Source organism: Eutrigla gurnardus (genome assembly GCF_963514095.1).
Source record: "Eutrigla gurnardus genome assembly, chromosome: 19".
Taxonomy (NCBI): domain Eukaryota; kingdom Metazoa; phylum Chordata; class Actinopteri; order Perciformes; family Triglidae; genus Eutrigla; species Eutrigla gurnardus.
The window spans coordinates 16,642,851-16,666,991 of NC_139930.1; the positions used below are offsets into that span (position 1 = coordinate 16,642,851).

General features: G+C 46.2%; 1 protein-coding gene and 1 long non-coding RNA gene across 2 annotated transcripts in view; one reads left to right on the forward strand and one right to left on the reverse strand.

Moving 5' to 3' along the window:
- The first annotated feature begins 1,099 nt into the window (after positions 1-1,099).
- grk3 (G protein-coupled receptor kinase 3) overlaps positions 1,100-24,141 on the forward strand; it is a 38,778-nt gene continuing 15,736 nt past the window's right edge. Inside the window, exons 1-2 of the mRNA XM_084034863.1 lie at positions 1,100-3,133; positions 13,682-13,758. Coding sequence (XP_083890989.1) covers positions 3,021-3,133; positions 13,682-13,758 — 190 coding nt within the window. The 5' untranslated portion in view covers positions 1,100-3,020. The remainder of the gene's footprint in view (positions 3,134-13,681; positions 13,759-24,141) is intronic.
- Positions 15,843-17,144, reverse strand: LOC311030082. Its single transcript, XR_014598941.1, has 4 exons — positions 17,061-17,144; positions 16,886-17,028; positions 16,790-16,805; positions 15,843-16,701 (listed from the first exon to the last, which is right to left on the reverse strand). It is a non-coding gene; the product is annotated as an uncharacterized lncRNA (long non-coding RNA).

A 24,141-nucleotide genomic window follows, 5' to 3' on the forward strand; every position in this document is an offset into this window, starting at 1 on the left:
ACATAAGAATTTCTCCACATAAATCTATTAATCTAAAAAAAATCAAGAGACTAAAGAAAACAGTTGCAACTGCAGTTAAAGGAATTATCCTTGTATTTAATTTAATACATTTACAATATAACATATATAAAAAATAACGAATTCATTTAATTTATTTATATTGTTTAAAATATGCAGATTAGTAAGTAGTGGTGAATTATTTTCCTGCTTACATTTCAAAACAAATACCTGTACTTTCTACTCCTCATTTTCAAAACAGGCTTGTTTCTTCAGTTTTAATGCATTTGAGAGGAATTATCCATTAATTGTTTTGATTATTATATGACATCATATTCAGTTAACCTTGCAAAAAAAGGAGAAAAAACAAAACAAAAATGGAATGAAATGTTCTTCATAGGGGTACTCTATACTTTCTAATTTGAGTACATTTTAGAGCGTGTACTTTTTCACTTTTACTTGAGTAGAGTAGTTGAATCAGTACTTCTACTTTTACCAGAGTATTTCTGAACACAAGTATGTGTATTTCTACTTGAGTGTAGAAAATGTGTACTTTCAACACATGTTTGTGTATACCGGTATATAAATAAGCGTGTCCCAGTGTGGAGGCTTGCTGCAGCTATTAGGCGCAGTACTGCAACTGACCAGTAAACGGCGCTGTGTTTCCACCGACATATCACAGCAGCGCCACAACTCATTGAACTGTAACGTGTATTATCTGCTGCTTCGTGAACATCAGGATGGAAAGGTGAACAAACATCTTATTTAACACGAGTAATGTAATTCACATAAACGTCTGTTTAAATGTTTTGCAGGCCGCGCAGCTGTTCCCAGGTCAGCTCGGATAAAAAACAACTACATGCTTAAAAAAAGGGGGATTCCTTCATTGTGAAACCGTGTTAATAAATAACACACACGCGTATGCTGTCAAACAGATTAAATGCAGTTGTTTTTTTTGTGGGGAAACGTGTTTAAAAAAAGAAATCCTTCACCCTGCATCTGCCGGATCCAGCCAAACGGTGAATCCGCTCCGGGTTTTCCGAGTCGCTCTCTCTCCGCCGCAGTGGGAGGAAGTTGGACCACAAAGCGAACCAGCGAGCGATCGGTGCCTCCGTGCTAGCAGAGCGAGAGACAGGGGGAAATATAGACAACACGCCGACGTAGAGGGACTTCTGCTGGGGAGAACATGTGCCAAACCGGAGCTGGGAGGCGAACGGTTCCTTGAAGAGGAAGGCGGACAGTTGGGCCGGCAACAACACGCTCCAACCGCCCTACGGAGGAGCAGCAGGAGGCGGACACTTTAGCTCACTTTAGCCCGAGTTCGGGGCTCTCCGGCGCGGATGAGCCTGGCAGACAGGAGTCGCTCGGGGGCTCGCGACGCTTTTTGATCTCTGTCGTTCGATTTACGAAGAAGGAGAAGGAAAAAAAAACCTCCGCGAGCGCAGCGTCGTTGGGCTGTTGGCGTTTAACTGCCGAAGAGGAAAAAGTTAACAAGATAAACTACCGCCGAAGCTCATTTCCATCTCCCGGCGCTCCCTCCCCCTCCTCCCCCCCTTCCACCAGCACCAGCACCAGCGTCACCATCAGCCCACAGTCAGTAGCTGTGAGCTGGGTCTGCAGGCGAGGAGGGTCCCCCCTCCCTTCTACAGTCGGAGTAACCAAACAAGCGAACTATGGATTATCTTGTGCGGGTTTTTCTTTCAATGTGACGCCTTTTTTTGGGACTCGTTTTTCGGAAACGCTGCAAGACTTCCCCAAAAAAAGAAAAACCTACACGAGCCGGACTCGCAGCCGTTAGCTTTATTAACGCTAAAACCTGACCCCAAGTCAGTGTTGCTGTTAACCCCCCCCCCCCCCCCTTTTTTTTTACAAAACAACACGTATCTACCGAAGTGAAATAATCCCGACTAGATGATCGATTAATCAACCTTACTCGATAGTTAGCCTAACTAGCTAGCTAGCAGGTTTCTGTGTGTTTTTTGTGTTGCTAAGCTAGCGCGTTGGCTAACTAGCACGACCCCCCTCCTCCTCCCCATAAATATCGATATATCGGGGGGCTAAAGACGAGCTAGCTTCGCGGGGTTTTTTTAGACTCCCGGATTAGCCGATAACACCCTGTTAGCCGGCACTAAACCTCTTAAGGTGTTTTGATGACATCGGGGTTTTTCTTTTTTTCCCTGCGCTTGATTTCGGGGACGCTACACAGGAAGCCAGGCGGCGGCGACGTAAACACCAGCTAGATTATATGGAGCTCGTCGTTAACCTGGGTTCCGTGTATGGGGGATTAATCGTGCCAAAACCACACAAGAAATCTGCATTTATTTAATTGTGTGTGTGTTTTTTTGGGCCGTGTACGTAGCAACCTCGATGATCCATATTTCAACCTGTCTGCCTCTCCTTGTTTTATCGATCCAGACGAAGACACGTGTCCCTGGTTCTTTACTGATCACATTTCCGCTAAAATCAGATTTCTCTGTTTCTCGACATCCCCTGTATTTTAAAGAAAAGACCTCTTGGGGGGGAAACACATGCAACACTGGCTGTTGTTTTTCGGGTAAGGGGGGGTGGGAGACACATTTGCATCCAAAGGGGGACCAGGAAAGTCCCCACGAGACCTGTAGGATTTGACAGCTGTCTCCTAAAATCCAGCATCTCTCGTTGCTTATAAAGCGAAGGAAGGAAATACGAGACCCCCCTTTTTTTGCATTCAAGAAGCATTTTTTTTATGTTGCACTAAATGGGATTACGAGGACGGAGCTGACTGTCTCACCAAATGTCTCCCCCCTTTTCTCTGTCACAATGGTGGTAGTTTGAGGAGACAACGACACCGTTCCCGTCGGTGGTCAGCTGGCCCCCTTGTCAACGCACCTTGCCGCTCCATGTTGCTTCTATCTGCTGGAGGACATCTTTTTATATAACCTCCTCAGAATAATCACAACAGGAGAACAACCCCCCCTCATCATCATCACCCCCAGCCCTGGTTATTATTTTATCGAATTTTGTGGTCGTCCCAGGGTCGAAAGATGGCGGACCTCGAAGCGGTGCTCGCCGATGTCAGCTATTTGATGGCGATGGAGAAGAGCAAATCCACTCCGGCGGCCCGGGCGAGCAAGAAGATCATCCTGCCGGAGCCCAGGTAACAACAAAGACCCGGTCCGAGTGCTGTTGTGTGTTGGATCCCCCCCCCCCCCCCCCCCCCCTTTATGTGTGTGTGTGTGTGCGCTGCGGGGACCCGGAGGCATGCTGCCCCCCCCTCCTCAGACCTGTCACTAACTCTAAACATGCCCAAAAAAAAAAAAAATCATTTTGTGTGTCAGTTTCTGCAACACTGCAACACACCATGCGTTGATTTTAAACATGCATGCTTGCAACTTAGTGAGAAGTTAAAGCGTCGCTGCAGGATGTGTGTGTGTCTGTGGTGAGATGTTCGGTCCTATCTGATCAGGGTGGTTAATGCAGCATCTGAGCATGTTAGGGAGGCTGCACGATCTGGTGTGTGTGATGCGGCTTTGCATGTGCAGCTCCATCCATCCATCCATCCATCTAGGCTGCAGGAGGCCATCACATCAGACTACATCTCATAATTGCACACCCTTTTTTGTTGTTTTCGCTGCAGCTCCTCGGACTCGAACGTGTGTCCCTCCAGACCAGGTTTTTTTTTTTTTAGCATTTAGCACACAAACTCGACAGGAGAGGATGTGGTTGACTTGCAACCAGCTCGCTGAGATGGTTGGAGCTTTGTAGTTCTAAAAACCGCCACGTTTAGAGCTGTGTCCACGACGTTTACGTCCCTCACGTTTTATTAATGACACACTCATTAATAAACGGGTAAACGGGCGTTTTTCATGAGGAGGTCAGCTGCTCGTCTCGGGCGGCGTGTGATGAATATGAATCTTTTAAAGAATGATTTAATTGAATATAGATATTCTGAAATAGCTGATGAGATGTTAACGGCCGGCTGCTCGAGTCAAACGATCACAACGATCGAGGTCATTGATCAGCAACACCACGATCATTAAGCGTGTGAGAGATCCGGCTTCAGGAAGTATTTTTACTTTCTGTAACGTGGCGTTTGTGGGTTTCCTTCCTTCCTTCAGGTAGTTTTCGTTTCACTTTGCATCAGTCGGTTTGAACTTGAAAAAAACGTGAAGCTTGAGATCATGAGTCCGTGACGGAGAACATCTTAGTCACATTCACTTCCTGTCAAGTCCAAGCGACCTATCAGAGGAGAGCGCTCGACCGGTGGAGCAGCAGCTGGTGGAGACGTTGGAGCTTTCTTAAAAGGAGCTCTCGCTTCGTTGGCTCTTAAGACTGAAACCGAAGCCGAATGCTCAGACGTGCGTTTGCATGTTTGACGTGCTGCGAACGCACGTCTGTAAAGTTCCCACGGTGCCTGAAGACCACCGATGGTGAAACTCAAACTGTGTGATGGTGAAACTTTCGACTTGCACAACTAATACGTTTGAGTGGGTTTGAAACCCAACACGTGGATTCTGCTGCTGATCAGCGCAGATGTTGATTTAAAATCCAGTCGTCGCAATGCATCCTGGGATACGCCGGGCCGTGAAGGATCCCATATTCTCATTCGGGAAAAGGTTCTGAGCTGCACTTGAAGGCGTCTTTTGAACTGGACTGGTCTGCAGGTCTTAAAGTCTCTGGGATGCTGTAGTGGATCTGACCTGAAGGCCGACCCACGTGGGTCCTCGCTGTGATCCTGGTCCAGGAAGCTGTGATGTAGCGGTGTGTAAACCGTCTTGTAGCCGAGTTAGATTGTCTGCCTGCTTGTGTGAGCAGTTCGATCACCAGCTCCTCCGGGACGTCGTCATGGCAACCATTAACACATATCCAACCAAGCTTTCCCGTGAATGATGAATGAGATCACCAGGATCACCTGATAGCTTTCTATTTCCTGTTGGTTTATAATGTTTTTATCATTTCCAGTAAATATCAAGTCCCTGCTGGTCCACCCCCATCTAGTCTAGTCTGGTCTAGTCTAGTGGTCCCGGCTCCAGTCTGATCCAGATCACAGCGGATGATGATACCCTCATGGGGTTTGTTTACATGACGATACTTCCTGTTAGGACACGACATCTATGACATCATATTCTGGTTGTTGATGCCATTTTCAGTTAATCACGGTGATGTTGTGTGTGACTTCCGTCACGCGGTGCATTCAGGGGAAAACCACCAAGCGCTGCTTTTATTGTGTGCGTGGATATAAGGTCACTTCGAACTAATGATGATCATCAAAATATTCTGGTATCTGCGTCACAGATGAGACACGCATCTTTTTTTAGTAAAGATTCTTTTAAATAAAGATGGTGAATCATGAAGCCTGCACAAATACAGGACGACCACGTTCACCTCCATCAACTCATCGCTGGTGATGAACATTGTATCATCCGGCCGCAGCTTTATTCCTACCAGTTTGTTGGATTTTGAATGAATATTACAAATACAATAGATAGCCTTAAATTCATTGCAAAACAACAGCTAGAAATATTGAATCAAGTATCTTTTTTTTCATTCAAATTTTTATTGAAATTTAAATATGAGTACACTCATATAAACATCATTTTCTTTTTCTTATTTAAAATAAATAAATAAAAATGAGAAAAATCCCGGAGGGACTGAATTATTGATCAATGAATGGATGGTTTTTGAAATAGTAAAAACAATTGAGTTTTGCTGTTTTAATCAAACGTTGAATAAATAGAATAAAATGCTCCGTCGGTGGATCCGGGATCGTGGACCTTGAGGTGCTGAAGACCGATATAGTGTTAAGGCGATTTAGAGTTAATCACGGAGATCACATGAAACAGCCTTAACGGCACGGTGTTTCCTACACGAACATCTCGCTGCTTCTGTAATCGTTTCTGTTTATTTATTAGCTGCCGTTCAGCAGCAGAGATAAAAGCCTCCGCTAATGGACACCGGTAACCGGAGCCCAGCCTCATATGAAAATATGTCATGTTAGTATCACTTTAATACGCTGATCTAACTGGAAGAGACTGTTGCATTATGGGGGTTTTTCTGTGCCGATTTGGGGTGGATATCTGAGAAAGGACTTTATGAGAGTTTGTGTGTTTTCAGCGGTGGTTCATGTGTGCAGATTTTACCGCCGCGGGCTCGTTGCTGTGCGGCGGCGACCGGCCGACGAGCGGGGGGTAAATGTGGCGTTTGCAGGTAGCGTGGTGCTGCCACATTCTCGGCGGGCCGAGGCCGTGTCCTCTGGCAGAGAGGTGAGACTTTGACAGCAACACTGGAGGCCGTTTGAGGCGAGGACACGTGGTCCAGCAGGTCTCAGCACCTTAAAGGGTCCTTAAAGGGTCCTTTCAGTACAGCGCCCCCGCCAGGAAGTGGATTATAGCTCACTTTGAGGTGGTTCGGCATCTGATCGGGATCCTCCTGGATCAGGCATGTCCACCCTGGGAGGAGGTCCCGGGTTAGACCCAGAACACGGCGGAGGGATTGTATCTCCCATCTGGGTACGCCTTGCGGTCCTGGGGTCCTCAGATACGAGAAGATGATGAGCTCGCTACGACACATTTAAAGCGTGATGGTCCTCGAGTTTAGTCCAGTTAACACTTTGCTGCATCAGGAAAAAAAACGGCATTCTGAAATGTTGAAATAAGAAAGGTTAGCAAAGTGTTCGTTGATACAGAGAATTTCACGACATAATCGTGATTCCACATTATCCAGATACCGATCAAAATGTGCTGAAATTTAAATTTAAAATGACACAAACAGACTGGCGTCACTTTACATTTAGTTAGGAAATAAATATATTTTTTGCATCAAAGATGGGAGTGGAAAAACAATCAAATAAAACACAAGATAATCATAAATCATGAAGGTTTAGCTGCACAAATAAAGGATTCATGTTAGAACTATTTTCTAAATCAGACTCTATATTTCAGTTCTCTACCATGACCGTTGGTTTCCAACCTGAACTCTGATCTCCGGAGCCAGCTGTAACCAACAGCTGTAAAGTAACTCTCTAAGATGAAGTCTTGTAACGTCTGCAGCCAAAGTGGAAGCTGAGAGGATCCATTTAGATGATATCTGAACCCCTAATTGATCAGATCCATCAGTGAGAGACGACGTGGAATACGAACCACTCTGGTTTTCTCCACAATCAGTGTTGTGGTTGATCCATCTAAAGTAGAAAGTTTTTCACCGCTGTGCTTTATGGGTGTTGATTCTTCTTCATAGTTTGGCGGGGTGTTCTCAGGCGAAGCGGTGGCTCGGTGAACTCTGATCTCACAGTTTTCCAGGGAGCGTGTCGTCGTCACGCTCGAGTCACCACAGCTGATCCTGGTTCTGCTGACCGCTCGGTATTTTTAGTTAAGTTACCGTTTTCTGTCCAGTTTTGCAGAAGTTGCAGCATTTTGTTGTTGTGATCGGTGATTAGGAAACGGGCGTGTTGGGGGTGAGGTCATCGGGGGGTTATACTCGTCCCGTGATCAGTAAGCGTGGTTGGAAGTGAAGTATAGACTACTAAATATAAAAATAATGAAAGATATCGAAAAAAGCAAAAAAGAAGATATTGCACATTTGAGTTCCTCTTTTTATGATATCTATCTATCTATCTATCTATCTATCTATCTATCTATCTATCTATCTATCTATCTATCTATCTATCTATCTATCTATCTATCTATCTATCTATCTATCTATCTATCTATCTATCTATCTATCTATCTATCTATCTATCTATCTATCAAAATCTAATGTGTGTGTATGTTTCAACGCCCAGTGTTGCAGTCAGGCGCCTGGCAGGAGCCAGAAAAACTGGTTTTACAAAGAACAACCGGTTTTCCAGGTGAAGAGCGAGTGTTTGTCTGGAGGCTTGGGGAAAAAAAAACGCTGGAAAAGTGGTCATTTGTTTGTAACGCTGCTTATTGTCCAATTATGCAAATTCATAAAGAAACGTGACACTGGTTGATTGTTGGGCGTTGTTGTGGGCTTGTAGGAAGCATTCTTTTAGCAGAGTGCACTCGAACGTGTCCTGGACCCTGAAGGACCGCTGACGTCCTCCAAGGACCGCCCACTCACTCACATCCTCTAAGGTCCGCCTCCTCCAAGGACCGCCCACTCCGCTGTCGTCATCGTTGAACACAATCAGTCTTTATTATTTTCATTTCTTCTTCTTTTAATTTTCCCGGCAGACTACTGGGTGTGGGAGGTGCTAAGCCCCGCCCCCTTCCAGCGTCCCTCATGGTAGCTTCTGAACGCTAGTCAAAGACGCGGCCTTCTGATGGACCCTTCAAGAACCGACGTATCCCAGGATGCATTGCTCGCCCATTGGATTTTAATCAGCAGAGGGAGATATAAGTGCAGAATAAACTCAGCTGGTTGCTAGGCAACAGGAGCGGTAAGGGGGGAGGGGAACAGTTGCTGACACAAACAGGAAATCCTCTGTGGACGTTTCTGAAGAAATTTCAGACATGACTCCCGTAGGTCACCAACGCTAGTTAGCTAAATTAGCTCGTCTTGCTAGCTATCTAGCTAACTTAGCTACGTTCCGTTATCCGTTATCTTAGCGGACGTGTTTTCATCCAGCGACTCAAACATCATATGTAATTTATAGTAGAATGAATCCTGAATCTCTTGACTGTAGATTATTGAAATGAGGTGCCGTGTTAGTCCACTGGAAGGGGGCGGGGCTTAGCCGCTCTATTGCGGCCTTATACTGGTAACGTTATTTGGCGTTTGTGAACGGGAACGATGTCTTTTGTTTGCTGGCAAACATCAGCCAAACATCAGCGGGGGGCGAGCTGCGATCTCACGGTGTGAACGAAGCCCTGACGCCTCTTGTTCGCCGCCTCGCCGTCGTCTTATCAACGCCGCTCAATTACATGCCCACGGACCCGGCTGTGGACACGACGCTGACATTCTGTTAATATGTTAAATATTGACACGTCTGCTGCTCCACTTCCTGTAGCGTTGAACAGTCACCGACACCATGTTGCTCCAGCGTCGGACCTTTACTCTTCTACTTAGCGTTGCTGTTGACGCCTTCAACGCTGAGAGAAAAGAGGATCTGGATCCTGAACCGGATCTCGGCTTCACTCTGAATATCAGACCCGTGGTAGTTCTTTTTTTTTTTAACCCACAATCCTGCTGACAAACAAAACAAACCATCCAAAGTGAAAAGGTGACCTTTTTTCTATCTCAGTTAGAGCCCTGAACTTTCACCTTTTCCCTTGCTGGACTCCCAGAAGTGAGACGGGGGTGGGGGGGGGGTCAATACTGCACAGTATCCTGATATTATAACCGCCAATATTGTATCGATACACAGACGCGGAGCATCAGTTTTTCATTATTGAAAATATTACCGTTACACAGTTTTAACTGTTTCTTTTTCGGTTCACTAGATGGCACTGAATCTTTTTTCTGGTGCGTTCGTGAGTAAAATCGATCAATCAATATTGACAGGAAGTTGTTCAGTCTGACAAACACATTTGACTTTACAAGAACAGTGATGAACCCAGATAAAAACATTAACATCCTGTTAATGTTATCGGACAGAACGGACGCGGACAAACTGCAAAATTAGCGGTTGAAAAAAAGTAATAAATTGCAATATTTCGCAAAAAAAACATGGTGGTGGATCACGTTTTCGTCTTGACGTATAACAAAATAGTTTCAAAGAGTCCTAAAAGTCCACATAGGGAGGAGGTCTCATTTTTTTTATTTTTTTTTTTAACTGAGGTTAACTACATAGTCTTGTTCTGATCCTGAACCTGCTGGATCCTTGAGACCCCTTCAACCCGGGTCTCTACAAGACCACCTGATATGATGCTCTACAAGACCACCTGATATGATGCTGTGCTGGGTCATGGACCCAAACAAACCTGCTACATAAAAATAAATCAAACTTCATCAGCGTCGTGGATCTAAATAGACGAGTAGTCTCCCAGCTTTCATGAAGGTAACATGGGTGGCGGCGGAGGACGAGCGGCGGAGGACGAGCGGCGGAGGACGAGCGGCGCCCTCATCCAGCGGCGCCCTCGTCCAGCGGCGTGAACAGCTGGTTCCCATGTGATGCAGCGTGGTTATGTAACCGCAGCCAAAAGGAAGGTGCAGTTCATGTCGTCTGCATCCGTGAACATGAAGCAGCAGCTCAGACGAGGACGCCGCACCACCGCTCTGCCTCCGCTCACGTGTTCATCAAATATTATTGTAACGACTTTATAAACATACACCGTGAAAAAGTACATTTATATGATATGAAAGCTTCATGTTGCAATTATCCCGCCAAAATAATTGCAATTCACGATGGTATGTCCCGATAATCCTAAAAAATATGTTTAAAACTGCTGCTTAAACAGACTGGAATCACTTTACATTTAGTGAAGAAACAAATATCTTTATTGGGTCACAGATAAGAGATGCATTTCTTTCTTTTTCTTTTTGTTGTGAAAGACAGTACAGTAAGGATTTCACAAGAGATTCCCATTCACGATTATCCCAATAATGGAAATTCAACACCATTAATTTATTCGTTCCCATCCCTAGAAAGTCTTAAAACAACACAAAGGAATTGATATTGTATTTAAATTAGATTTTGTTGTTGATGAGGACGCCAACATGCCCCGGGCATGGTGAAGGGTTAAAAACCCTAACGTGGCGATGGATCAGTGGTGAGACACATTCTGCAGATACATTAATGGAGAGGAGCTGGGTTGGCCAACAGGAAGTGTGTGTGCATATTTATATATCTATCAGGGATAGGCTGATGTATTGCTGCAGGTTTGTGTGTTTATGAGCTACATCGCTGCTGGCGATGTTCCTCTCCTCAACACGGAGACACTCGGATGTTCGGGGAGCGTGGAGCTTCGTCTCTGCAGCAGATACGTATTCATGTGAATGATGATACTCGTGTTTAATAATGATTCGTCATCCTGTAACGTTTAACGGAACGCTGGCCGTGATCACTTATCTTTGTCTTCTGATCAGATGCCCCAGATCAGCCGAGTGCACGCCGGACACTTCAATGCGACCTGCGTCATCAGATCCTGGTCGGATATAAATAGGAGCAGCTGTGATAAACGCATTTCTATCAACCCTTCACAATAAAACAATGTTTTCGCTGCTCATTCTTCCTTCCCACAGTATGAGTACACTTGTTTTACTGAAGAATATTCAGTAAACAAAGCTAAGCTAATTCTGCCATGAACACAGTTTTCACAATAAATCTGACATTTTTGTTATTAAAAGGCTTTTATTTTGAAGCGGCAAAATCAGGAAGTGTTGGGTTTTCGTCAACAGGGAACCAGGTTTTGTGGCGGATCATTGACTTATCACAAACTAGTTTCAAAGAGTCCTAGAAGTCCACGTAGCGAGGAGGTCTGGGTGGGGGACTGGTCTAAAAAAAAGACTTTCACCCAGAAGACCGATGTTAGTGTCCTGTGTTTTTTTTTTTCTTTCAATTTTATAGTTGTTTTTATCCAACCCATGATGTTTTTTTCCTAAAGTTAACTATGTAGTAGTGGTCGGACCTGCTGTAAAGACCCACAAGACCCCTTCAAACCTGGGTCCCTCCAAGACCACCTGATATAGGCATGGAGATGAGACTCATCTGTGTATCAAGCAGCTTAACAGGCATAGCATGACGTATATGACTCAACATCACACATCCTGTGATGTCACCATGGCACCGTACGCATCACGGTGGTGTCGCCGTGGCGATGCGGTTCCGGCGTACGGCCTCAATGCGTCCCGGCATGATGGGATGATGATGATGATGATGAAAAGAAGAGACCGCCCGTGTCTCATTCATACGCTTGTGACAGCCCTCTACTCATAAATCTCCATCGTCATGGCAACCCCCTGTAGATAATTTTTGCCTTATTTCATCAGAGTGCTGCCAGCAGTCATTGTCAGTCATCGTCCCAGCAGGAGGTCATCTGCTGCTGAGGGCCGGACGAGGCGTCTCTCTGTAGACATACCACATGATGTTGTTTTAATATGCAGGGTTGGGACGGGTGCTGGAAATCCTGGAAAACATTTGAACGTTAGTGTGGTGTTTTCAAGGGTTGGAAAGTGCTTGGATTTAGAATAAAGTGGGACTGAAAACAGCATTTTTTTTCTGCATGAAATATATGTAGTTTACCACAGCTGGAAGGTGGTGGAAAAGCATGGTAATGCACCTTGAAATGCTTGAGAAGTGCTTTGGAACAGGTGGAGGAACCCTGAATGTTATTTTCATGAAAAATAATGTATTTCACACGCCGTGTTTTCACCGTCTGCAGGTTCACGGCGACGCGTCTCAGCTGACCTCGCCATCCGCTAAGACCCGCTTCGCACCCGTACCCGCTTTCAACGCCACCGACGGTCTTTTACATGGCGTCCAGAGTCAGAGTCAGCTGCTAATGATTCAGCAGCACACAGACCAGACTCTAACGCTAAAAGAGGAAGTGTTTACTTCCAAGCTTCTTGTTCCTGTAGCTGCAGTACAAACCTTCCGACTCTCCCATTAAACTCCAGCGACTGGGAGCACTGGTCTGCTTCCGTGATGGTTTCTCTTCATGGCCGCTGGTCCTCGTTTGGACGATCCTGTTCTAGTTTCAGTGTCTATTCAAAAACGTGGCAATAACACGTCATCACTTTCACAGGGAGGTCGTGAGCTTTTATTAGCGTGTTGCTGGAGAGCAGTTGCACCCTTTTTATTATTTCCTGCATGTTTTACTCACCTGGAAATCATAAATACTCAGATTTGAATCTTTTATGAGACAAAAATGTGATGACACCTTTCATACACATCACTGCCTACAGTTTTAATGCCAACGTGTTAAATCATGCATTATTATTTTGTTATATTGTATTTCAATTTCAGCCATAGTGCGTGATACATACATTATTGTAGTTTAAAAAATACTCACTGCAGAGTGATCAGATGTAAAGGAGCTTGTTAGCATTTGCAGAAATCATCTAGTAATGCTAACAGGCTAACATGATGCTGTCAGGCTAACAGGAAGCTGTCAGGCTAACAGGCTAACACGATGCTGTCAGGCTAACAGGCTAACAAGAGCTGTCAAAAACATCCTGTTTATGTGACCCTGCATCACTCTCACAATATTGTCACATTGTAATAAAAGTGAAATATCACTTTGCCTGTAAAGGTAGTACAACGAACACCTGACACCACGGACCAATCAGCAGCCGGCACACATTCCATTCAGGAAGCGCTTGTGTGATCTTTAGCGTGTTCTGTGGACGTGATCCTGGAAACCAGAAGGTTATTTGTGATTGTTTGATAGTTATCAGAACGTAAACAGTGTAGCGGCGATGACCTTGCCCCAAGGAGGCGGGGCTCCTCCTCCACGTGCTCATTACTCGCCCGCGGAGGTGTTTGTAGGTGAGGCCTCGGCGGCGCCCTCTGGGGCGTGCAGGGGGCCGCTGCAGTGTTAATGGGCCCCGTGGAAGGGTGCTAATTGATTCATTCTCCCCGGCTCTCCTTCTCATTAACACCCGCTCCCCGGGCGGCTCGTATCTCCTCCCAGGTTCTCCCGCCGCCTCCCATGTGTCCCCCCCTCCCTCCCTCGCCACTCCACCGGCTCCGGGGACAGGTGGTCGGGAGAGTCCCAAACCAAGGCAGGGATCACAGACGGGAGGAGGGTCTGGATCACCGTAACAAGGCCTGTATTAACCCACTTCCCCCTCCTTGTCTCCGCAGTATTCGCAGCGTGATGCAGAAGTACCTCGAGGAGAGAGACGAGCTGACGTTCGACAAAATATTCAACCAGAAGATCGGTAAGTCTCCGTTTTCTAATTACATTGGTGAAATGAGACTTTCATCCACACACGATTCAATCACACGGTGGTGGAAATCCTGTTTATCTGGACGTGATGAGGTTCACACGAAAACGTTGTACTGTTTCCGCAGCTACAATTGCCAAATTTCATGTGTAGCGCCACCAGCAGGTCACAGAAATATCTCAACATTCGCTGGATGGATTGGCACTCAGTTTTGCGTAGGCGTTCATGTTCCCCAGTGGATGAATCCTCCGCATATTTTGGTGATACTCTAACTTTTCCTCTAGCGCCACCTTCAGGTTGACGATGATGGTTTTTGAGTGAAATATCTTCGACACTATTGGATGGATTGCTGAGCAGTTTGGTGTTCATGTTCCTCAGAGGATGAATCCTCCGCAGACTCCTCTAACTTTTCCTCTAGCGCCACCATGAGGTTGATGACTGTGTTTTTTGAGTGAAATATCTTTTTATTGGATGGATTGCTGAGTAATTTGGCTCATATATTCATGTTCCCCTCAGGATAAACCGTAATGACTTTGACCTCAAGTGTTGACCTTTTTTTTTTTTTAGATATTTAGATATTTTATTTATGTTGTTGGTTCATCAGTGCTTTTTTTATGCACCATTTTTATGATTTTATGTAAACACAAAATAATCCTTCTCGGGAAAGTCTTTATTTTTCTTCATCTATACTTAGATCTGTGGCAATAATTTGTTTTATGCAGGACCAAATACCTATCTAGTTGTTCTTGAACTGTATGAAAACACAAAGAAGGTAAAAATAAATAATATAAGTGGAGATATATATATATTTTTTAAAGTTATAGATAACTGTTTTCAGTAAGAATATTTGTTTATATTAATTTGAACACTATAAATAATTCAGCAAACACTATTCACATGAATACATGATCCGTAGATTTTTTTCTCCTCGACTCAATCCAGTAAAAAAAATAAGCAGGTCAGACTAAAAATACTCGTATTCACAAAACGTCAAATATTCATAAGCAGAAGAACGTTGGAGTCGAGCTGTAGGAGTCTGCACAATCCCGTGGATTTAATAGTAGTAGTAATAGTAAGGCACAATAGTAACAGTCAGGGTTCATACAGGTGCTGGAAATCCTTGAAAACACTTGAATTTTAGTGTGGTGTTTTCAAGGTTTGAAAAGTGCTTGGATTTAGAATAAAGTGCTTGAAATGTGTGTTCTATGTGATGACATATATGATAGAACAGAGAAAAGAAGATCTCCATATTTGAGGGACTGAAAACAGCATTTTCTGACATTTCTTTATGAAAAATGACTTTTGATGATGAACAGATGATGAAAATAGTTGGTGATTATATTTCTGTGGATCTGTTAGTGGAATTAGTTTTCCTTTCATTTGTGGTCCTTCTGTAAAAAGCTGTCTACAAACATCATGTTGGTTGTTTATAGGACAATAACATCTCATTTAATGTGATGAACAAGTGCAATAATAAGTAGACTGAATACTGACCATTGGATCGATACAAATATGGAGTTTACCACAGCTGGAAGGTGCTGGAAAAGCATGGAAATGCACCTTGAAATGCTTCTTAATGTGACTTTGGAGAAGCCGTAGGAACCCTGAATTGTACAATATAACATTTTTAGTTATACTCCCTTTTTTGTGTGTTACTTTTAATCTGTTGAATCCAAACGTGATGATCTGGGTAGAGTCCACGGCGTGGTTGTCGGTGTCTCCTGTTTCCTGTCGGAGCTCCACTCTGAGTGCCAGCAGTGGTGTAGTACCAGGGGACCTGAGCCGGCCCCGCAGGCTCCTGCTGGCTTACTTACTGTTCTGGGTCTCCCTGTGAGACTCTTCAGTATCACCACCTCACACTTCCTCTGCTGTGTGTGTGTGTGTGTGTGTGCATGATTAATAGACACCAGTTTGACACTCAGTGTCCAGTGAGTCTCCCCGGAGACGTTTTGTCCACGTTATGTTGAACGCTGCAGGTCAGATTCTCACTGAACAATAGTACGTTAACCCCAGAGCTAACGGCTAACGGATACCGGCTAACGGATACCGGCTAACCGATAACGGCTAACGGATACCGGCTAACCGATACCGGCTAACCAGGTTCCACTGAGTTACGTTGTGCTGCGTTCATGCTCTGCTCAGGAGAAATAAGTTGCTTGGTGTGGCGATGTGTTAAAATCCATCTTGTAAAATGCACGTTTTTATCGCGACAGAGCCTGGATTCTTTTAAAGCAGGCCTGAAAGCCTTTTTATTCAAAAATACTTATTGTGGAGCCTCCAGTCCTGGTCCTGGTCCTCCTCCACCTCCTGGTCCCCACTAACGGGGACCTGGAATCGGGGTGTGGGTCTGAGACTCGGAGCTCCACAGAGATCTGTGTGCTCGACACGATTCAATGGCAAAAACTGCAGCTTTGAATGTAACGACAGAGAGAGAGCTCCAACACGTTCCACCTCCTCACCTCCTCATCTACTCACCTCCTCACATCCTCACATCCTCACCTCCATACCTCCTCACCTCCATACCTCCTCATCTCCTCACCTCCTCATCTCCTAACCTCCTCACATCCTCACCTCCATACCTCCTCATCTCCTCACCTCCTCACCTCCTCATCTCCTCACCTCCTAACCTCCTCACATCCTCACCTCCATACCTCCTCATCTCCTCACCTCCTCATCTCCTAACCTCCTCGCCTCCTCACATCCTCACTTCCTCGCCTCCTGCCCCGACACCTCCTCACCCCGACACCTCCTCACCCTTACACCTCCTCACATCCTCACCTCCTCGCCCGACACCTCCTCATCTCCTCACTTCCTTGCCTCCTCATCTCCTCACTTCCTTGCCTCCTAATCTCCTCACCTCCTCGCCCCTACACCTCCTCACCCTGACACCTCCTCACCCTGACACCTCCCCACCCTTACACCTCCTCACATCCTCACCTCCTCACCTCCTCGCCCTGACACCTCCTCACCTCCTTGCCCCAACACCTCCCCACCCTTACACCTCCTCACATCCTCACCTCCTCACCTCCTCGCCCTGACACCTCCTCACCTCCTTGCCCCAACACCTCCTCACCCTGACACCTCCTCGCCTCCTCACCTCCTCGCCCTGACACCTCCTCACCTCCTTGCCCTGACACCTCCTCACCCTGACACCTCCTCGCCCTGACACCTCCCCACCCTTACACCTCTTCGCGTCCTCACCTCCTCACCCGACACCTCCTCATCTCCTAGCCCCGACACCTCCTCACGTCCTCGCCCCGACACCTCCTCACGTCCTCGCCCCGACACCTCCTCACCTCCTCACCCGACACCTCCTCGCCCCGACACCTCCTCATCTCCTCGCCCCGAAACCTCCTCACATCCTCGCCCCGACACCTCCTCACGTCCTCGCCCCGACACCTCACCTCCTCATCTCCTCGCCCTGACACCTCCTCACTTCCTCGCCCCCACACCTCCTCACGTCCTTGCCCCGACACCTCCTCACGTCCTCGCCCCGACACCTCCTCGCCCTGACACCTCCTCGCCCGACACCTCACCTCGTCACCTGACACCTCCTCGCCCCGACACCTCCTCACGTCCTCGCCACGACACGTCCTCGCCCCGACACCTCCTCACGTCCTCGCCCTGACACCTCCTCGCCCCGACACCTCCTCATCTCCTTGCCCCAACACCTCCTCACGTCCTCGCCCCGACACCTCCTTGCCCGACGCCTCCTCACGTCCTCGCCCCGACACCTCCTCACGTCCTCGCCCCGACACCACCTCACGTCCTCGCCCTGACACCTCCTCGCCCAAACACCTCCTCACGTCCTCGCCCTGACACCTCCTCGCCCCGACACCTCCTCACCTCCTCATCTCCTCGCCCCGACACGTCCTCGCCCCGACACCTCCTCACGTCCTCGCCCCGACAACTCCTCGCCCCGATTCCTCCTCGCCTCCATGCCCCGACACCTCCTCGCCCGGACACCTCCTCGCCCCGAAACCTCCTTACCCCTACACCTCCTCGCCTCCATGCCCCAACACCTTCTCGCCAGGACACCTCCTCGCCCCGACACCTCCTCGCCTCCTCATCTCCTCACCCCGACACCTCCTCACCTCCTCGTCCCGACACCTCCTTGCCTCCTCATCTCCTCGCCCCGACACCTCCTCGCCCCGACACCTCCTTGCCTCCATGCCCTGAGACCTCCTCGCCCCGACACCTCCTCACGTCCTCGCCCTAACACCTCCTCACCTCCTCGGCTGCGTTGTTCATACTGTTTGTTTGTTGGGGTTTTTTGGAGTAGTCGTTGCCTTGACAACAGAGTTTATTTCTCTGTATCAAAGGCTCACCGCATTGAACTTCCTTCACCTCCTCACCTCGCTGCTTTTCAAAGCAGTCAAACTGTAAAACCTTCATTCAACACTGCATTATGAAGAGGAGCTCATGTGTTCTCATCTGAAATGTGAAATCTGGCCATTTCTAAAACGTTATGCTTGCACAAAAGTTGAACAAAGAAACATAGGTGGTCTGGTGTTGCCATGACACCAACAATGTGACTTTGATAATGCCCAAATAGCTCGATACTAAAACGTTATCATCCAGAATGTAATAGAATAATAGATTTCATTGATTGATGAACTTTTCCTATTAAATAAAACATTAAATAATATTCATGATATGCATTAATTTCATGTCCTCTGTACTTTTCTTGACGTATTCACAACCAGAGAATTGTAAAACAGCGCCCCCACTTCCCATGAGTACCGGTTCAGGTGGAGAGTGGTACTGCAACAGGGAGGCAGAGAGGCTTCCAGAACAAAAAGACACTAAATGATAATAAATCTAGATGAAGTTCTGTGATGAGGGAAAGCTGCTGAAAGCAGGAAGACCCCACAGTAAGTGTAGAAAGCTCTGGTTGAGTTGAAGTGGTGTTTTCAGTCCACTCCCCCTGAGAAACCCGGTAGAGACCAGACCTCAACACGTGGACTCTGGTGGATCATGTGTTGGATGGATGACAGGTGACAGTTGGACAGAAAAGATGCTGAGTCACCTTTTATCAAAACATCTGTTCTCTGGTAAGAGCCGTGTTGTTTTCTTGGTTTTCTGAATGGAGTTCTGCTGATCCAGGACCAGCTTAGAGCACTTCCTGTCCTGCTTTAATCTGCTTCTAGCTTCATGTGTTGCCTCCATCCTTCCAGTTAGCTATGCTAAGCTAAATCCTGGACCTGGACTCAAACCGTCCTGTTGTGGATCCGTTCGGTCCACTGGCTTTGTCTGCGTTGTCAACATTTTGTTCCTGTTCAGTTTGACTCGCAGGGTTTTTACCTTCAGAATCCAACCGTTGTATTAAGTCCTCTCAATGTGCGTCGCCGTTGTTGTCATGACAACCAAGGTTAAGGAGAGAGAGAGAGAGAGAGAGAGAGAGAGAGAGAGAGAGAGAGAGAGAGAGAGAGAGAGAGAGAGAGAGAGAGAGAGAGAGAGAACTGGCAGCGTTTGGAGTTTTCTTCTTGCATCCTGCAGAATCCGTGTCCGTCCATGAAGTCGGTTCCTGAGGCTGCTGGGACGCCTCGTTAGAGACCTCGTTAAAGACCTCGTCTTTACATCAGCTGACCTGGTAGAGAAGTCTGTCGGCCCGGACGGACAAAAGCAGGGGCAGGCAGGAAGAGTGTTATGTAAGGGGCATTCTGTTCACCCTAAATATAGCCGAGTACTGGACGTTACTGCACCGGCACTACTTTTCCACAATCCACCTGTGTGAGGCGTTCATACTCCGGCTGGGTGTTTCAAATGGATTCTCATGTTGGTTGTGTGTTCTACGTTATAATGAAGATGCCTGGATTGTGTTTATTGGCTTATTATCACTCATTAGCATCAAGATGTATTATTTATTTAGGGGAGATGTTGCAAATAGGGAAGAGAATATAGAAATATAAATAATGAGCCAAAAATCTAAATATAGACAATGTCAAAACTATATCTGAGGTAGTCTCCTTCCTCCTCCTGTTCCTCCTTTTCTTCTTCCTCCCCCTCTTCTATATCTTCTTCTTCTTCCTCTTCTTCTCTTCTATACCTTCGTCCCCCCTTCTATTTCTTCCTCTTCTATACCTTCTTCTTCCTCTTCTATATCTTCCTCTTCTCCCTCCCCCTCTTCTAAATCTTTTTCCTCATCTTCTTCTCCTCCTTCTCCTCTTCCTCCTCTCCTCCCTTCTCCCTCTCCTGATGTCCCCTCCCTCTCTCCCCCTCTTCTTCTTTCTCTTGCCATGGCATTCTTCGCTCTCCATCTGTCAGACTTCTGGAATGGATGATGGAGAGTTGTGTGTTGCCTAGCAACTGCGCGTTGCCATGGGAACCCCGACCAGAACTGCTGCATTTGCTTGTCGGTGGGGAGAAATGAAATTGATTAAAGGAGGAATAAAATAGGTGATGAGGATTGGAGAGAGGGAGAGAAACAGAGGAGAAGGCTTTTTTATTGTTTTTATAAAGGAGGGCGATACATGGAAAAGGGCCCAGAGACCCAGATCTCGTTTCCCAGAATGCAACGTTTCTCTCCCGGAGGCTGCGTATGTCAACAGACCGTCCACGCCTCCGGTCCTTTATCCACCCGTCATGATTCACACGGCCGTCAGTCTGATCCCAGCTGGTCGATGGACGGACGCCATGAGTCCACGGCGTGACTGTCGCCGCTGAGATACACCATCAACACGTCTCCTGCTGTCGTACCGGAGCGCTGAACTTTTAATCTTCATCATCATCATCACCATCATAGATAAGCAGCAGCTCAGAATTTACAAAACAAACCACAGACATTTCCATAATGCTGAATGAATAACGAGTCTGTTGTCTTCTCTCTGGCTGGAAACAACAAACACCTTTAGAGTTGAAACATTTCTGTGCATGAACACGTGTTCATGTTTTTTTGTCCACGCGCCGTGTCACATGATCAGCACATCTGTCCAGCTCAGATTGAAGTTGTTATTGTTTCCCTTCGTAACGTAGAAATAGAATAGAAGTAGACGTTGAACTGTGTCCGGTGGTCATGTGACGGGTACATAAAGGAAATGGAGATTGTTGTCATGGTGACGACACATCAATGGTAAGCTAGTAAGCTAGGTACAGCTGCAGTTTCTAAAAATTTTTTTTTACATAATACAAGTGAATTACAAGTACCTCAATCCAGTACAAGAATAGACCAATACTCATTTGTACTGAGTAGAGCCTGAACGCATCGTTTACTCAATGGGACCTCCGTTAGCCTATCTCTCTCTCCGTCCGTCTGCTTCTTCTTTTTTTACGACATTTAAAAAGTCTCGTGGTTTCCACGTCGTGATGCAAAGTTTCACCCGGAAAGTTGGTCAGGTGCTCCGATGTCGTTTGGCGTTCTCTGCAAACAGCCGGAGCTGATCCAGGACCAGACATCCGCTCCCTCGTTTGCTTTTCACTCTCTTTTTTTCTTTCTTGATGAAGTGACAAGTAAAAGTCTTCAACCACAGCTGTGTGTGTGTGTGTGTGTGTGTGTGTGTGTGTGTGTGTGTGTGTGTGTGTGTGTGTGTGTGTGTGTGTGTGTGTGTGTGTGTGGGTGTGTGTGTGTGTGTGTGTGTGAGGAAGTGTCTTCATGTGAACGCTTTTCAAAGTATTGGTAACATCCTGTTTCCTACATGTTCAATATTTGTCTGAGCTTCCTAATATTACCAAAGACTTAATAAGTAATAATATATGTAATTTTATTCCTCTCAGGAATAGAAATGTGGGTTTGTCTTGTTGAGCGTCTGATAAATATTTGATTTGTTATATTCTGCACCGACAGGTTTCATTAATGATCATGCAGAGTTGTGGTTATTTTAATCCGTTTTAATTATCGGCCTCGGGGGAATAAACACACAAGTTTCCGTGTTTGAGTGTTAATATCACCAGCTGGAATATGAGGTAACCAATCCATAATTCTTCTGGATCAATTGATTCTTTTTTTGGCAGAATATTAATCTGCAACTGTTTCTCCCGTCATCAAGAACAATTTGGATCATTGGTTTGACAAAATAGTTCCTTTCCTCTTTTATTATATTTATAAAACAAATGATAATCACCTCAAAGGCATTACAACTCAAGTAAATGTGAGGAGCAGGAAGTACAGATATTAGTTTTAACACGTCGGGAGGAAAAGTAAAGTTAATCAAGTAAAAGTACAAGATACCTGAAAATACTCCTGAAGTACAGTTAGTATTTGTACTTAACTTCCCACCTCTGTTTATTTGGAGTTTGGGTCATATGTTTGTGTGTGTGTGTATATACATGTGTGTGTATATATATATATATATATGTATATACACACCTCGTCTCCATGTTGTGGTTTAACGGCTCACAGGAGACTTTAGTTCCCCGACTGCAGTCTTGCAGGCGGCGCGTCGCCCTCGGTTACCGCCGTCTTCAAGATAAACTCCAAAACACACACACACACAGGACTGAGGAAGCAGCACACCCACCATGACACCACGACGCCACCGCGTCACCCCAAGGCATGATGGGACGCTGGTTTCACGTTTCACAGCGTGTTTCCTCCTCGGAGGGAACGACGCGAGGAGGAAACACAGTGAATGTGTTCGTGTGTGTATAAGTAATACACTGCAAGTAGAAGTCCTGTAGTATTATCAAGTATAGTATTCATGATACAGGGGAGAGAGAGATGGTGTGTGTATGTATGTGTATATATATATATATATATATATATGTATATATATATATATATATATATATATATATATATATATGTATATATACATATATATACATATATAGATGTACAGTATATATAGAGTTAATAACGAACGATGAGCTTGTTTCTTCGTCTTTAAGCTGCTCTCTTCGTCATCCGACTGCAGACAGAATACTTAACATTGTTTACTAATCCTGATGTTGCAACGCACACACACACACACACACACACACACACACACACACACACACTGGCGCTCCTCCACCAGTAAAGGTCAGCGTCTGTATAATTCATCAGTCGTCGTTTCTTCAACCTCAAACTATAAACTTTGTTTTCATTCTCAATTAATTGAGCGATCGATTATTTTGGTCTTTTTTAAATCGTGACTTTAAAGGTTATTTTCCTGTTGATCCACTAATTGATTAATTGACGATCTGTTCCACCTGAGCGTGCGTGCGTGCGTGCGTGCGTGCGTGCGTGCGTGCGTGCGTGCGTGCGTGCGTGTGTGTGTGTGTGTGTGTGTGTGTGAGTGAGAGAGACGGAGGCAGTCAGTCAGAACAAGCCTGACTTTTTATTTTTTCGACGTTTCAGGTGATCTCTAATGAGACGATGCTCAGAGGAACTCGTGTCTGATTTGTGTGTGTTCTCCTAGAGGCCATTTGTTGAATTAGCTGGGCAGTGTTGAAGTGTTCAGCGATTAAGGTTAATCCTTGAGTCTTGGTGATGTAAGAGCTGTCGTTTTCTCCCCGTCTCTCTCTCTCTCTCTCTCTCTCTCTCTCTCTCTCTGTCTCTCGTTGATCGCTGCTGTTTAAACCTTTAGCTGGTTGTCAGTAGCACCCGTTCTGCAAACAAGGATGCCCTATACACTCTGCTGTGTACACACACATATGTATGTGTGTGTGTGTGTGTGTGTGTGTGTGTGTGTGTGTGTGTGTGTGTGTGTGTGTGTGTGTGTGTGTGTGTGTGTGTGTGTGTGTGTGTGTGTGTGTGTGTGTGTCGGAGCGGGGGGGAAGTGATGCATCGGGTCTGGAGGAGAGATAGAGCCGAGGGGAAGAGGTGCAGGATGGCTGATAGAGACCAGAACTAGGCCAGCGGCCCCTTAAAGGACTCCGGACTACAACCACCACACTTTGTAGATTCTCTGGTCCTTCTGTGTCTGGTCTCTAGAAGGAAGCAGGTCCAGAAGCTCGTTGTAGGCTTCAGGTCTTTGAAGAGGTTTCTCCTCCAAGAGGACTCTTCAGGTCTCACTGGGAGGGTCGTGACCCTGTGACCCTGCTGGAAGACGTTTGATTTGACGTCTGATGTGTTAAGAGCACATCGATCACACGGTGACGTCCTGAGGCTCAGACTGACACCACCAGAGCCCTGATCCAGAACCCTGGTCCGTGTCAGGGATCAGGGAGCTAATAACTGATGCTAATCCGCTAACGCCTCAGACAGGAGCGCACTGGCACGCCAACGCCCAACGTGTCCTTTCTGTCCCCGCTGGTCTAAGTCCTCCTCGTGTCTCTGCTGGTCTAAGGCCTCCGTGTCCCCGCTGGTCTAAGTCCTCCTCGTGTCTCTGCTGGTCTAAGTCCTCCTCGTGTCTCTGCTGGTCTAAGTCCTCCTCGTGTCTCTGCTGGTCTTATACCTCCTCGTGTCTCTGCTGGTCTAAGTCCTCCTCGTGTCTCTGCTGGTCTTATACCTCCTTG